This window comes from Bubalus kerabau, chromosome 7 (genome assembly GCF_029407905.1).
Source record: "Bubalus kerabau isolate K-KA32 ecotype Philippines breed swamp buffalo chromosome 7, PCC_UOA_SB_1v2, whole genome shotgun sequence".
Lineage (NCBI taxonomy): Eukaryota > Metazoa > Chordata > Mammalia > Artiodactyla > Bovidae > Bubalus > Bubalus kerabau.
In genome coordinates this window covers 117,148,095-117,164,286 of record NC_073630.1, presented here as the reverse complement: position 1 = coordinate 117,164,286, position 16,192 = coordinate 117,148,095, and the positions used below count along the sequence as shown (strand labels likewise).

The following is a 16,192-nucleotide window of genomic DNA, read 5'->3' as shown; positions in this document are numbered from 1 at the left end:
GACTCTTTGCGACCCCATGAATCGCAGCACGCCAGGCCTCCCTGTCCATCACCAACTCCTGGAGTTCACTCAGACTCACATCCATTGAGTCAGTGATGCCATCCAGCCATCTCATCCTCTGTCGTCCCCTTCTCCTCCTGCCTCCAATCCCTCCCAACATCAGAGTCTTTTCCAATGAGTCAACTCTTCACATGAGGTGGCCAAAGTACTGGAGTTTCAGCTTTAGTATCATTCCTTCCAAAAAACACCCAGGGCTGATCTCCTTTAGAATGGACTGGTTGGATCTCCTTGCAGTCCAAGGGACTCTCAAGAGTCTTCTCCAACACCACAGTTCAAAAGCATCAATTCTTTGGTGTTCAGCTTTCTTCACAGTCCAACTCTCACATCCATACATGACCACTGGAAAAGCCATAGCCTTGACTAGACAGACCTTTGTTGGCAAAGTAATGTCTCTGCTTTTGAATATGCTATCTAGGTTGGTCATAACTTTCCTTCCAAGGAGTAAGTGTCTTTTAATTGCATGGCTGCAGTCACCATCTGCAGTGATTTTGGAGCCCCAAATCACTGCCCCAAATCACAATAAAGTCTGACATTGTTTCCACTGTTTCCCCATCTATTTCCCATGAAGTGATGGGACCAGATACCATGGTCTTCGTTTTCTGAATGTTGAGCTTTAAGCCAACTTTTTCACTCTCCTCTTTCACTTTCATCAAGAGGCTTTTGAATTCCTCTTCACTTTCTGCCATCAGGGTGGTATCATCTGCATATCTGAGGTTATTGATATTTCTCCCAGCAATCTTGATTCCAGCTTGTGTTTCTTCCAGTCCAGCGTTTCTCATGATGTATTCTGCATAGAAGTTAAATAAGCAGGTTGACAGTATACACTCTTGACGTACTCTTTTTCCTATTTGGAAACAGTCTGTTGTTCCATGTCCAATTCTAACTCTTGCTTCCTGACCTGCATATAGGTTTCTCAAGAGGCAGATCAGGTGGTCTGGTATTCCCATCTCTTTCAGAATTTTCCACAGTTTCTTGTGATCCACATAGTCAAAGGCTTTGGCATAGTCAATAAAGCAGAAATAGATGTTTTTCTGGAACTCTCTTGCTTTTTCCATGATCCAGCGGATGTTGGCAATTTGATCTCTGGTTCCTCTGCCTTTTCTAAAATCAGCTTGAACATCTGGAAGTTCACGGTTCATGTATTGCTGAATCCTGGCTTGGAGAATCTTGAGCATTACTTTACTAGCGTGTGAGATGAGTGCAATTGTGCGGTAGTTTGGACATTCTTTGGCATTGCCTTTCTTTGGGATTGGAATGAAAACTGACGTTTTCCAGTCCTGTGGCCACTGCTGAGTTTTCTAAATTTGCTGGCATATTGAGTGCAACACTTTCACAGCATCATCTTTCAGGATTTAGAATAGCTCAACTGGAATTCCATCACCTCCACTAGCTTTGTTTATAGTGATGCTTTCTAAGGCCCACTTGACTTCACATTCCAGGATGTCTGGCTCTAGGTCAGTGATCACACCATCGTGATTATCTTGGTCATGAAGATCTTTTTTGTACAGTTCTTCTGTGTATTCTTGCCACCTCTGCTTAATATCTTCTGCTTCTGTTAGGTCCATGCCATTTCTGTCCTTTATCGAGCCCATCTTTGCATGAAATGTTCCCTTGGTATCTCTAATTTTCTTGAAGAGATCTCTAGTCTTTCCCATTCTGTTGTTTTCTTCTATTTCTTTGCATTGATTGCTGAGAAAGGCTTTCTTATCTCTTCTTGCTATTCTTTGGAACTCTGCATTCAGATGTTTATATCTTTCCTTTTCTCCTTTGCTTTTTGCTTCTCTTCTTTTCACAGCTATTTGTAAGCCCTCCCCAGACAGCCATTTTGCTTTTTTTGCATTTCTTTTCCATGGGGATGGTGTTGATCCCTGTCTCCTGTACAATGTCATGAACCTCAGTCCATAGTTCATCAGGCACTCGTCTATCAGATCTAGTCCCTTAAATCTATTTCTCAGTTTCACTGTATAATCATAAGGGATTTGATTTAGGTCATACCTGAATGGTCTAGTGGTTTTCCCTACTTTCTTCAATTTCAGTCTGAATTTGGGAATAAGGAGCTCATGATCTGAGCCACAGTCAGCTCCAGGTCTTGTTTTTGCTGATTGTATAGAGCTTCTCCATCTTTGGCTGCAAAGAATATAATCAATCTGATTTTGGTGTTGACCATCTGGTGATGTCCATGTGTAGAGTCTTCTCTTGTGTTGTTGGAAGAGGGTGTTTGCTATGACCAGTGTGTTCTCTTGGCAAAACTCTATTAGCCTTTGCCCTGCTTCATTCGGTATTCCAAGGCCAAATTTGCCTGTTACTCCAGGTGTTTCTTGACTTCCTACTTTTGCATTCCAGTCCCCTATAATGAAAAGGACATCTTTTTTGGGTGTTAGTTCTAAAAAATCTTGTAGGTCTTCATAGAACCGTTCAACTTCAGCTTCTTCAGCATTACTGGTTGGGGCATACACTTGGATTACTGTGATATTGAATGGTTTGCCTTGGAAATGAACAAAGATCATTCTGTCATTTTTGAGATTGCATCCAAGTACTGCATTTCGGACTCTTTTTTTGACCATGATGGCTTCTCCATTTCTTCTGAGGGATTCCTGCCTGCAGTAGTAGATATAATGGTCATCTGAGTTAAATTCACCTATTCCAGTCCATTTTAGTTCGCTGACTCCTAGAATGTCGACGTTCACTCTTGCCATCTCCTGTTTGACCACTACAAATTTGCCTTGGTTCATGGACCTGACATTCCAGGTTCCTATGCAATATTGCTCTTTACAGCATTGGACCTTGCTTCTATCACCAGTTACATCCACAACTGGGTATTGTTTTTGGTTTGGCTCCATTCCTTCATTCTTTCTGGAGTTATTTCTCCACTGATCTCCAGTAGCATATTGGGCACCTAGTGATTGGGGAGTTCCTCTTTCAGTATCCCATCCTTTTGCCTTTTCATACTGTTCATAGTAAAGTTACAGGATATAAAAGTAATAAACTGAAATCCCTTGCATTCCTATACCCTAATAATGAAAGGCACATGTACTCCTAATGTTCACTGTAGCACGATTTGCAATAGCTAGGATATGGAAGCAGCCTAGATATCTGTTGACATGGATAAAGTTGTGATACATATATGCAATGGAATATTACTCAGCCATAAAAAGGAACACATTTGGAGGAAAGGAAACCCCAATGCCATCGTGATGTCCTACACACAGTGCCTCTTTAGTGGAGTGAGAATGGGTAGAGCTCAGCACACACTGCAGTCAATCCTGGCTCACCCACTGACTCTTTGTCCTACTTATATTCTCTATTCTGCTTGTGTTCTCTATTCTATACTCTATTCTGCAAAGGAGCCTGAGAGCCATGATGCCCCTGCACACCCTGCCTTTAGTGGTGAGTGAGGTGATATGTTATGACCAACCTAGATAGCATATTCAAAAGCAGAGACATTACTTTGCCAACAAAGGTCCGTCTAGTCAAGGCTATGGTTTTTCCTGTGGTCATGTATGGATGTGAGAGTTGGACTGTAAAGAAGGCTGAGTACCGAAGAATTGATGCTTTTGAACTGTGGTGTTGGAGAAGACCCTTGAGAGCCCCTTGGCCTGCAAGGAGATCCAACCAGTCCATTCTGAAGGAGATCAGCCCTGGGATTTCTTTGGAAGGAATGATGCTAAAGCTGAAACTCCAGTACTTTGGCCACCTCATGCGAAGAGTTGACTCATTGGAAAAGACTCTGATGCTGGGAAAGATTGAGGGCGGGAGGAGAAGGGGATGACAGAGGATGAGATGGCTGGATGGCATCACCGACTCAGTGGACATGGGTTTGGGTGGACTCCGGGAGTTGGTGATGGACAGGGAGGCCTGGTGTGCTGTGGTTCATGGGGTTGCAAAGAGTCGGACAGGACTGAGTAACTGAACTGAACTGAAAGGAATCTCGATAACACCCTTTTGAGGTAGACCTTCCATCACTACTGAGCACTTTCACAGAGGAGGGAACTGAGCCCTAATGAGGCTGCATCACATGCCAGGGTCACAGGGTTGGGAGTTTGCAGAGTCAGGAGTCAGCCAGGTTGGCTTGTCTAGAATCCACACCCTCATCCCCTGCACTCAGGCACAGACATGGACACGGTGCCAGCAGTCACAGTGCTGACGGGTCACAGTCTCCTGCTGAGAGGGGAAGATGGAGCCCAGCACCAGGGCTCAGACACCCAGTCCCAGCCCCGCAGGAGGCCACAGGGACCCTTATCTGGGGAAGGGTAATCAAACCTGTGAGCTGGAGGATCTGGTCATCAATGTGGGTCACGGCCTCGTCGTGCATGACCTGGCCTCCGAGGACAAATTCCAGGCGACCTGTGGCCACAAGCTGGTGGACCTTGGGATAGTGGGCAGAGAGAAAAGGCCAGGTTACACCTTCCAAGCTGAGCCAGTTGTATTTTCTGGGCACATGCTTATAGCATCTCATGGTCCTTCCTTCAAAATCCACAGCCTCATTTATTCTGCAAAAGCAGAACACTGTCTGTCCTGGTCAGCACTGCGTCCAGCTCCGAGAACAGCACCTGGCCCTGGCTGCTGCTTCGTCAGGCATATACACAGATACATATGTTCACAGCTTTTGCTTTTGAATGATGTCAAGATTATGGAAAACTTGCAGGAACTGTACCAAAAAACTCCCATAAATCCTTCTCCAGATTATCTCATTGCTAATATTTTTTACCTCTTTCTGTTAACACTCTCCCATGTCATTACACACAGTATGATTTTTCTAAACCATTTGAAAGTACAAGTTATCAACTGTATGCCTTTATCTGAATAGTTTAGGTCATTTTTGAAAGAAAAAGATAATTACACTGCTATATAATGATCAAAACTCAGGCTATTTCACATTAATAACATGTGCATGCATTCATGTTCAGTTTCTCAGTAATGTCCAACTCTTTGCGACTCCATGGGCTGTGCCCCACTGGGCTCCTCTGTCCATGGGATTCTCCAGGCAAGAATACTGGGGTTTATCCTCTAATTTCCAACACTTTCTGAGTATTTCTGTTTCATAATTTTTATGGTTTCAGGCTAGTACGTTTGTAGAATGCTCTTCCAATTGCATTTGTCACATGTCTGTCTAACAGATATTTTAGAACACAGGAATGAAGGAAATTTCCTGGGGCTTCAGTGTGTAGGATGCACTTTCAGTGATGAGGATGTGACTCTGATCCCTTCATGGGCTTCCCTAGTGTCTCAGATGGTGGGGAATCTGCCTACAGTGCAGGAGACTCAGGTTTGATCCCTGTGTTGGGAAGACCCCCTGGAGAAGTGAATGGCTATCCACTCCAATATTCTTATTGGAGAATTCCATGTAGAGAGAAGACTGGCAGGATGCAGTCCATGGGATTAGAAGCAGTTGGACATGACTGAGTTACTTTCCTTTTTACTTTAGGGAGCTAACAACCCACAGACCTCATGGTGCAAACAATAAAGTATATCCACGAAAGAGGGCAGAATGGAAGCATGAATACAGTCAGAGACCATGCCACTGAGCACACCATGCTCTTGGTAGACCGTGGGTTTGATCTGATCTCAAAGTACTGTCTTTGCAGATCGTTCATTTGAGAAATGTGGAATGACAACTACCGTGTACTGTTTCAAATGTGCACCTGCTTCATGTTGGGCCCCATCCAGGAGCTGGGATTCGGCCCACACAACTCACAGAAAATTGCTAGTTTCCAGGGACATATTATTGAATTTCCTGTCTAGGTCTTAGCCAGCACACCTAACTGTGAGAGTAGGAGTAAGTGATTTGGGTCTGGGCATGTCCATGTAAAGAAGGAAAAACTGCCCAGTGGACACCAGAGAGCAAGGCTTTGATTCACAATACTGACCCAGAACCCATCTGTCAGGTATAAGCTGTGTGACCTTGAGCCAGATGCCTGCCCTCTTTGAACCTGGACCAGCTCTGTGCAGTAGGAGAGGGTCCTCACCGTGCAGGCTGCGGGGAGGAGTCAGTAGAGTAACCTGTAAAACCTGAGCCCAGCACCTGGCCCGCGGCAGAGCCCATCAGATGGGAGGCTCGTTCTCTCGGCTCCACAGGCTGCAGGGTCACATCCCCTCTGCGGACCTGGTGGATCCGGCTTCACCGTCTGAGTTCTCTGCCTTGAGCAGGTGGCTGAGCCTCTGACTTTCACCACCAGCGACTGCTCTGAGGGCAGGTGATGCCTGGAGGGGACCACGCCCCAAGCACCCTAGGTGCTTACATCCTGGGCACATTCTGGGCACAGCCTCTCTGAAGAGGGAGGTCACTCCTGCTTCCAGATGTGGGACCTGCAGCTGAAGAGCCAGCCCCACCTGTGACCATATGGGGATGGGGGGAGGACCTGGCCCCAGGCTGCCCCTCCAAGGACCAGGGCCTCTGACCCCCTGTGACACGGAGTTAATCAGCCCCGGAGGCTAATCCACAGGGATTCCTGCACCCCTGGCTGGTCCTGGGCTCTGGTGCCCATGAGGGCCACACAGATCCACAAATGAAGTCAGAAGGTGTGGACACAGGTCACTCCAGAGCGCGCAGTGTCAGAGGTGACCCCAGTCACACCAGCTGAGTGCCTGGCTGGGCTGCCAGAGCTGCAATTATTCAGGAGAAACAAGAAAGGCAGGATCAAACACAAACCTGTCCCCTGGGTGTGGGGCTGACCACAAACCTGTACTAAACGGACCCTGGGCACAGCCTCGCCGGGTTGTGGCCTCCTGGTTTATGCAGCCCCGCCCTGGCTTCATGGAGCACAACCCAGGAGCTTCCTGAAGGGTCGTCCCCAGGACCCCGAGGGCATCTGCTCTCATCTGCCTGGTGAGGACTCCCTGAGGGCAGCGTTACCTGGCCTTTCTGCTTGTCTGAGGCGACACCATCCCACCACAGCCGGAAATATTCCTGCTCCACTATGATGAATCTGCGCTTCTTCTCAAGGGTTAGTTCCTCCACCACGGAGTTGTAGACGTTGGTGACATAAGCCTGCATGCTCTCCTGGGGTGGGGAGGAGGAGAGACCATCACTCTAGACCCGTGGGGGAAACCAGAGGGCGTGGGCCAGGGACCGAGGAGGAACATCCAGGGAGACATGGTGTCTGGGGGCCACTGGCGCTCCCCCAAGCCTGTCCAGGCCCTGCAGTCGGGTCCCCCTGCTTCTCAGACAAGGGAGCCTGGTATCCACTCTGTGATGGACACATGGTGAGCCCTGCACTGAGAGAAGGACCCGGGCAGACAACCTTTGATGGGAGCCTTCCCCTGAGGAGAGTCATGAGGAGACAGACACTCTACGTGACAGAGGATTGTGCCAGTCCAGCCAAGTCCACAGGCCAGCCCAGAGGGGCATGCTGACCACTCCTGCCTTGGAGGACACACCAGTCGACAACAGGGCCCTGGGAGTGAGGTCCAGGGACCCTGATGGGCCTTCTTGGGATGAAATGATGGGGAAGTGTGTGTGTCAAGAGCTGAGGCTGAGAGGAGCTGACAGCTCAAACATCTCTCTGGGTCTATCTCCCACTGCACACTAAGGCTGGGAGTCCCCAGGATGGAGCACTGTCTGCTCCCATCTGGGTCAGGCTGGCTCACTATGGTTTCCAGAGATGCTGATAAAGGAATGCAAGGAGCCTTGGGCAGGGGGTGAGCGGGCAAGGCAGCGATGTATGCTGACTTGGGCAGCACCCCACCCCAGGCCTCAGTGTCCCATCTCTAAACTGAGGGTGATGAGCATGCCTCCCCACACATCAGCAGTTCCACATGCAGGTGGGTGACCACCCACAGAGGCTGCCCAGTGATCCGGGACCAGACTCAACCCTCAGCCTCAGGGCCTCTTGCTGCATGACTCCCTTTAAAATGAGCGACTCACTTATTAACGTCTCAGGGAAAGTATTGTATCCACGATCACAGAGTGGTCCTATGCATTTATTTCCTTCCTCCTTCCAGAAAAGAGCTTGTGCAGGCCTGGGTAATCATTTCAGTTACCTGCCCCAGAAACTTATGGAATTCAGTCCTGACCTCTTTTCCTCTGCCCTGGTTCATTCATTCACTCAAGGAATATTTGAGGAACACCTTCCACCCATTGCAGCCAGGGACACATTCTCACCACTGCCTAGAGCAGCCCATGTTTGTTGCTCATCGTGTCTGACTCTTTGAGGCCCCATCGACTGTATCCTGCCAGGCTCCTCTGTCCATGGAATTCTCCGGGCAAGAATATTGGTGTGGGTTGCCATTGCATTCTCCAGGGGAACTTCCTGACCCAGGGATCAAAGCTGGGTCTCCGTCACTGTAGGCAGATTCTTTACCATCTGAGCCACCAGGGAAGCCCTCAGCCAGTCCATAGCTGAGTAGTCATGGACCCCAGGCTGAGACTCCTTATGGCACAAACCCATTACACAAACCCACTCTGGAGTCCAGATGGAAAAAGACCCGCAGCTTCAAGAGGTGTGCAGGGGTCACTCGGGGCACCTACCTGTATGGTGTGCAGCCAGCCCACGTCCATGTGGCTGTGGGGAACCACGAAGACCCTCAGTCGGGGCTCAGAAAGAGCCCCCAGGGGCCACATCAGGCCCAACCACAGGAGCAGAGGTAGCCAGCCCCACGGCTCCATCTCCTCGGCCAGCTCAGGGGCAGGAGGATGTCTGCCTGCCTGCAGGGCCCGGCCTCCTGCCAGCTGACTGGGCCACCACCCCTTGGTGGATGCAGTGGGAAGGAAACCAGGAGTGACACCCACACAGATGCTGTCACCTGAGCAGTGCAGGCAGGTGGCACTCGCTCACTGCCTAGCAGCACTCTGCTCCCATCTGTGGTTTCCTGACCATCCACCTTTAGACAAACCCCAAATACGCCTCCCCTGGGGGGACTGCCAGCTTCCCTCTGGCCGGACCTGGATCTCCTCACCCCAGTCCTCATGCCCCTCCCTTAGGCCTCTCCCAGTGGTATTTCCCAGTGGGCATCTTACCCATCCCTGCCCCCAACCCACTGGACTGGCTCCTTGACACTGCCATGCAAGACGTAACACTCAGTGTGGGGCCTGCCACCACCAGGACGCCCACTGTGATACACTCTCCTTCACATGAAACCCCCAAACTGAGCCTTGCAATAGCAATTGTAATCTCTCTTTTAAGGAGAAAAGTCGGCTCTCACAAATAGGACCTGACTACCTGAGGTTGCAATGCCAAAGAATGCTCAAACTACCGCACAATTGCACTCATCTCACACGCTAGTAAAGTAATGCTCAAAATTCTCCAAGCCAGGCTTCAGCAATACGTGAACCATGAACTTCCAGATGTTCAAGCTGGTTTTAGAAAAGGCAGAGGAACCAGAGATCAAATTGACAACATCCACTGGATCATAGAAAAAGCAAGAGAGTTCCAGATCAGATCAGATCAGTCGCTCAGTCGTGTCCGACTCTTTGTGACCCCATGAATCGCAGCACGCCAGGCCTCCCTGTCCATCACCAACTCCCGGAGTTCACTCAAACTCACGTCCATTTAGTCAGTGATGCCATCCAGCCATCTCATCCTCTGTCGTCCCCTTCTCCTCCTGCCCCCAATCCCTCCCAGCATCAGAGTCTTTTCCAATGAGTCAACTCTTCACATGAGGTGGCCAAAGTACTGGAGTTTCAGCTTTAGCATCATTCCTTCCGAAGAAATCCCAGGGCTGATCTCCTTCAGAATGGACTGGATGGATCTCCTTGCAGTCCAAGGGACTCTCAAGAGTCTTCTCCAACACCACTGTTCAAAGGCATCAATTCTTCAGTGCTCAGCCTTCTTCACAGTCCAACTCTCACATCCATACATGACCACAGGAAAAACCATAGCCTTGACTAGATGAACCGTTGTTGGCAAAGTAATGTCTCTGCTTTTGAATATGCTATCTAGGTTGGTCATAATCTTCCTTCCAAGGAGTAAGCGTCTTTTAATTTCATGGCTGCAGTCACCATCTGTAGTGATTTTGGAGCCCAGAAAAATAAAGTCTGACACTGTTTCCACTGTTTCCCCATCTATTATCCTTGAAGTGATGGGACCGGATGCCATGATCTTCATTTTCTGAATGTTGAGCTTTAAGCTAACTTTTTCACTCTCCACTTTCACTTTCATCAAGAGGCTTTTTAGTTCCTCTTCACTTTCTGCCATAAGGGTGGTATCATCTGACTATCTGAGGTTATTGATATTTATCCCGGAAATCTTGATTCCAGCTTGTGTTTCTTCCAGTCCAGCGTTTCTCATGATGTACTCCGCATATAAGTTAAACAGGGTGACAATATACAGCCTTGACGAACTCCTTTTCCTATTTGGAACCAGTCTGTTGTTCCATGTCCAATTCTAACTGTTGCTTCTGACCTGCATACAAATTTCTCAAGAGGCAGATCAGGTGGTCTGGTATTCCCATCTCTTTCAGAATTTTCCACAGTTTCTTGTGATCCACACAGTCAAAGGCTTTGGCATAGTCAATAGAGCAGAAATAGATGTTTTTCTGGAACTCTCTTGCTTTTTCCATGATCCAGTGGATGTTGGCAATTTGATCTCTGGTTCCTCTGCCTTTTCTAAAACCAGCTTGAACATCAGGAAGTTCACGGTTCACATATTGCTGAAGCCTGGCTTGGAGAATTTTGAGCATTACTTTACTAGCGTGTGAGATGAGTGCAATTGTGTGGTAGTTTGAGCATTCTTTAGCATTGCCTTTCTTTGGGATTGGAATGAAAACTGACGTTTTCCAGTCCTGTGGCCACTGCTGAGTTTTCTAAATTTGCTGGCATATTGAGTGCAGCACTTTCACAGCATCATCTTTCAGGATTTGGAATAGATCAAATGGAATTCCATCACCTCCACTAGCTTTGTTCGTAGTGATGCTTTCTAAGGCCCACTTGACTTCACATTCTAGGATGTCTGGCTCTAGGTCAGTGGTCACACCATTGTGATTATTCCAGAAAAACATCTATTTCTGCTTTATTGACTATGCCAAAGCCTTTGAATGTGTGGATCACAAGAAACTGTGGAAAATTCTGAAAGAGATGGGAATACCAGACCACCTGATCTGCCTCTTGAGAAATCTGTATGCAGGTCAGGAAGCAACAGTTAGAATTGGACATGGAACAACAGACTGGTTCCAAATAGGAAAAGGAGTACGTCAAGGCTGTATATTGTCACCCTGCTTATTTAACTTATATGCAGAGTACATCATGAGAAACGCTGGGCTGGAAGAAGCACAAGCTGGAATCAAGATTTCTGGGAGAAATATCAATAACCCCAGATATGCAGATGATACCACCCTTATGGCAGAAAGTGAAGAGGAACTAAAAAGCCTCTTGATGAATGTGAAAGCAGAGAGTGAAAAAGTTGGCTTAAAGCTCAACACTCAGAAAACGAAGATCATGGCATCTGGTCCCATCACTTCATGGGAAATAGATGGGGAACTAGTGGAAACTTTGTCAGACTTCATTTTTGGGGGCTCCAAAATCACTGCAGATGGTGATTCTAGCCTTGAAATTAAAAGACTCTTACTCTTTGGAAGGAAAATTATGACCAACCTATATAGTATATTCAAAAGCAGAGACATTACTTTGCCAACAAAGGTCTGTCTAGTCAAGGCTATGGTTTTTCCAGTGGTCATGTATGGATGTCAAAGTTGGACTGTGAAAGCTGAGCGCCGAAGAACTGATGCTTTTGAACTTTGGTGTTGGAGAAGACTCTTGAGAGTCCCTTGGACTGCAAGGAGATCCAAGCAGTCCATTCTAAAGGAGATCAGTCCTGGGTGTTCTTTGGAAGGACTGATGCTAAAGCTGAAACCCCAATAGTCTGGCCACCTCATGTGAAGAATTGACTCATTGGAAGACTCTGATGCTGGGAGGGGTTGGGGGCAGGAGGAGAAGGGGATGACAGAGGATGAGATGGCTGGATGGCATCACCGACTTGATGGACATGAGTTTAGGTGAACTCCAGGAATTGGTGATGGACAGGGAGGCCTGGCGTGCTGCAATTCATGGGGTTGCAAAGAGTCAGACATGACTGAGTGATTGAACTGAACTGAACCCGAGGTTGCACAGCTAGTGGAGGAGCAAGAAGGCCTGAAACTCAAAGTTACATCTGGATCAGGGCTAGTGACCTTGGCAAGAAGACTAAGCTCTCTGCTTCTCGGCAGCCCACCTGTAAAATGGGACGCCCTTAGAGGAGCTGGGGCCCATGAGGGAATGCACGTGAGATGATAACCACAGGGCCTCCTTCCTGGAGGACAGGGGGGGTGGTGATGCACCTGCAGGGGCCAGAGTGTTGCCTGGGGGTCTCTGTACCCCCTGCTCAGGAGTAAGGGAGTGGGCTCTTCTGTCTGACACCCAAATACCTGAGTGGCTCTTAATATCGCTGCCAGACCTGAGACTCACTCTCCCTTCTGGCCACCTTTTCCTCTCCTCCAGCATACACATCTGGAGAACACGGTCTCCAAGCAGGTCTCCATCCTCTCTCTCCCATCCTCTCCCTGGTACCCACCTGACCTGACCTGACCTGCACTTTCCTCCCATTGAGGGTCTTAAACAGCAGACATGTATTATCTCACAGATCTGGAGACCAGAGGACCCCCAGAGAGTTAGGGCAGCTTCTGTAAGAGCCTCAAGGCTTGCTGTCCTTCACTGGTGGCTTACTAAATCGCTTTAGTCAAGTCCAATTCTTGGGGACCCTATAGATTCCAGTCGTCTGTCCATGGGACTCTCCAGGCAAAAATACTGGAGTGTATTGCCATGCCCTCTTTAGGGTATCTATCCAAACCAGGGATCTAACTTGAATTGCTTATATCGCTGGCATTGGCAGACAGGTTCTTTACCAGTAGGTGGCTCAGATGGTAAAGAATCTGCCTGCCTTGCAGGAGACTGGTGTTCAATCCCTGGATAGGGAAGATCCCCTTGAGAAGGAAATGGCTACTCACTCCAGTATTCTTGTCTTGAGAATTCCATGGACAGGGGAGCCTGGTGGGCTACCGTCCTTTGGATCACAAAGAGTCAGACATGACTGAGTGACTAATACACTTCAAGAGAAGGTAGCATTTCCTTCTACAGCACAGGAGTGGCTCTTTCTGGGTCAGGCTCTGCCATGCCAGTGGTCCAGTGGAAGAGGCTACTTGAGGTTCCGGGACACGTGACCTTGGTTCCTGGCAGCAAAGTGTTATCAAGTAAAAGGGCCCATGCACATGTGTTCAGCTCCAATGAGATGCACCATGAACTGCACGCTGAGCCCGGGCACCATGGGAACACATGGTCCTGGCAGGACCCCACAGCAGCGCCAGCTTGTCCCTGGTGTCACACATGGGCGTGTGGCCTGTGACCTCTTCCTGATCTGGGCCATAGTGAATCATGAGAGTGTGAAGCGTGACTTGTGCTGGGTGTTCCAGAGAAGGAGCAGCCTGACCCTACGCTGTGCTGCGTGGGAGTCTGCACAATGGACCCACCAGCACCACTTCCGTGTGTTCTTGGGGACATGTCGCTGTCTGTCCTCTAGGGCGTGTGACCAGCCTGGGGCTCAGGATGCCCTGATGGGCAGACTGCCTGGGCTGCACCCAGTGCCAAGATCCACCCCACAGCAGCAGGGCCTGGCATCCTCTAGCTTCCAGCCTTCCATAGCTCCCGTGTCTGCCCTCTGGGAGCCTGACCCGAAGCCTGCACCTGGGCCCTCCAGCACATGTCCCCCCCGCCTTTCTGGCCTCACCTCCCACGCACTCTTCTGCTCAGTCCACCCTGAAGCTGCTGGACGCTCCACTGCCCCCATCCTCACGACCCTTTTCCTCTGCTGAGTCCTGGCCTCTGTGCTCCTGGCCTGGAAGGAGCCCCGTCCTCCAAGCACTGCAGCTGCAGGCTCAGGGCCTCCGTACAGGTCGAGCCCTTTCCCAGCTCAGGCTCTGAGGTGCTGCTCCCTCTGCTGGGAAGCATCTTCCCCCACTTCCTGTCTGGCAGGGTGCTGTTCCCCCTTTATGTCACCTCATCTCTGAAAGATTTTTTATGGGCCTCCCATCCAGCCTCCATAGCACTTACTGATGAATATCTTTCTGTATTAACCTGTGTGTTTGGTCCACATGGGTCTATTATGTCCTTTGCTGGATTTGCTCCAGGAACAAAGCAGGACCTCTTGATCTTTTGAGGGTAAGAACTCAGGGATGTAACTGTCATGGACATGGCTGTTCCCCTTCTACCATGGATGACATGGGTGATACCCACAGCACAGCATATAAAGCTCAGCTCAGCAGCTCCTCCCAACTTCACCTCCACCTGCTGTGTGAGCGAGTCCCTCACCCCTGGAGCAGGACAGTGCACACCTCCTGACAGCCTGACTCAGAGCCCCGGGCTCCTGACCTGTACAGTGGGCACTCGTAGGTCTGTCCATAGGGTGGTTTGGATACTAAGCTGTTTGAGATGTAAGTACCCACCCCCCCTCCCCCAGTGCCTGACCACAGAGATAACTCTCCTCATACACAGCAGGTCCACCCCACCCCAGGCTGCAAGGCTACCCTGCACCCCATTCTCAAGTTTCCATCAGTTAACAGCCACTGAACCCTGACTCTGTGCCAGGCTCTGTGCTGGAGGCGAGGGGCACGAGTTATGCTGCCCCCAGGACGTCCTTGTGGGGAGACAGGACTTGGCCGTGGTGGCTCTGCCCACAGGAGAATCTGCTCTGGTGGTTTGGAAGTGCTCAGAGGACCCTGGAGGGCTTCCTCCAGGAGGGGTGGAGGGCACAGGGTGCTGGGGAGATGGCTGGTCCTGGGCCATGGTGTGGGAGGAGAGCCAGGGCAAGGCTGGGTCCTGCAGGCTCTTTCTCTCTCTCTGCTCTGGCTTCATCTCTTTATAACTCCACCTGTTCCCTCTCCCTGGCCATCTCGCCTCTAATCTCACTCTGGGGCTGGGAGATGGGTAGGCAGGGTTTTCAAGTCCATCCACACTCCTGCAGTTTAAGGTCTTTAGTGTCCAGAGGGGAGGTTATTGTTCCTGCTTTGGGTGAGGCAGCTTGAATCAGAAAGTCAGTCCTCCATTCATGTCAAGATCACACAGGGAGCAGCTCTATTTTCCTCCTTGGAGCTGGCTTCCAGGGCTTTGTCTAGCTCTATAGGGCATCCCTGGGGAGCAGGGGAGTTCAGACAGCTCTGCCCCCAACAGAGGGCATTTGGGGGCTGGGGAGAAGGAAAAGTTTCTCAGAGCAGAGTCAAACATCCACATTTTGAGAACCTTCCTCTCTACCCATTCCCGTTCAGCTTGTCTTGCATAAAATGGGCTTCATACCAAGGCAGGCAACCCCAGTGCAGAACCCGGGCACAGAGGACACAGCTGCATGGCACTGACACGCTTTCATATGTTCATCTGCTCCTGCCATCTCTTCTTCTCCCCTTCTTGTGCCAACCCTTCTGAGGGTACCCACCAGCTCCAGACCCCCTCCGTGTCCTGCTCTGTCTCATAATGGTCACCAGAAACACAGCGTCCTGAGGTGGCTGCTGTTCGTGGTCCTGAAATTATGAGACCAGTGGGATCTTTAATATTAATAATCCTTACACTGGGTTTTCCGTGTTTCACTTGCCACATGATTTCCTTCCATCTTTCAGTGGCCTGAGCTGTAGGAACTTCCTGTAGGGCAGGTGTGCCCAGGGGCCAGGGCAAGAGTATGAGACTGGACACAGAGCTTGGCATCACACATCCGGGTCAGTAGGCCAGTGCTGAAGCTCCCTCCCGTATATCTTAGGCATATCCCTCCACAGCAGGGGCGTCTCCACCCCGCGATGAGCCCATGAAGGTGCCCAGGACACAGCAGGGCCAGTGTTAACACTAGTGGACTTGCTGAGATCTGGCAGGATGCAGGCAGATGCATTTTGGTATCCCTGTGGATTATTTCCTTCTGTCTTTGGGAGAACTTCATGGCTTTGACTCTTGCAAGTGAAGCCTGAGTGTGAGCGTGTGTGAAGCTACTGTCTATGATAGGAGAGGAGAGAGAGGGCTGGCTCCAGTGGGCAGGGGAAGACACAGGTCCTTAATGCAATTTTATTTAAGAAGTCAGAACACCCCCCGTCCATCCATTTTCTGCCGTTAGCCCACCAGATTGGCAGCTTTCCCCTCATCCCTGTAGGCTGCTTTCCTGTGTCCTGGGACCAAGAATCTGCCAAGGGCTCA

The 16,192-nt window shown here is 49.7% G+C and overlaps 1 protein-coding gene across 1 annotated transcript in view; it reads right to left on the bottom strand.

Moving 5' to 3' along the window:
• LOC129657331 (epididymis-specific alpha-mannosidase-like) overlaps nucleotides 1-8,665 on the bottom strand; it is a 52,154-nt gene extending 43,489 nt beyond the window's left edge. Inside the window, 3 exon segments of the mRNA XM_055587533.1 lie at nucleotides 4,321-4,426; nucleotides 6,914-7,060; nucleotides 8,528-8,665. Of these exon segments, the coding sequence (XP_055443508.1) occupies nucleotides 4,321-4,426; nucleotides 6,914-7,060; nucleotides 8,528-8,665 (391 nt within the window).
• Nucleotides 8,666-16,192: the final 7,527 nt, after the last annotated feature.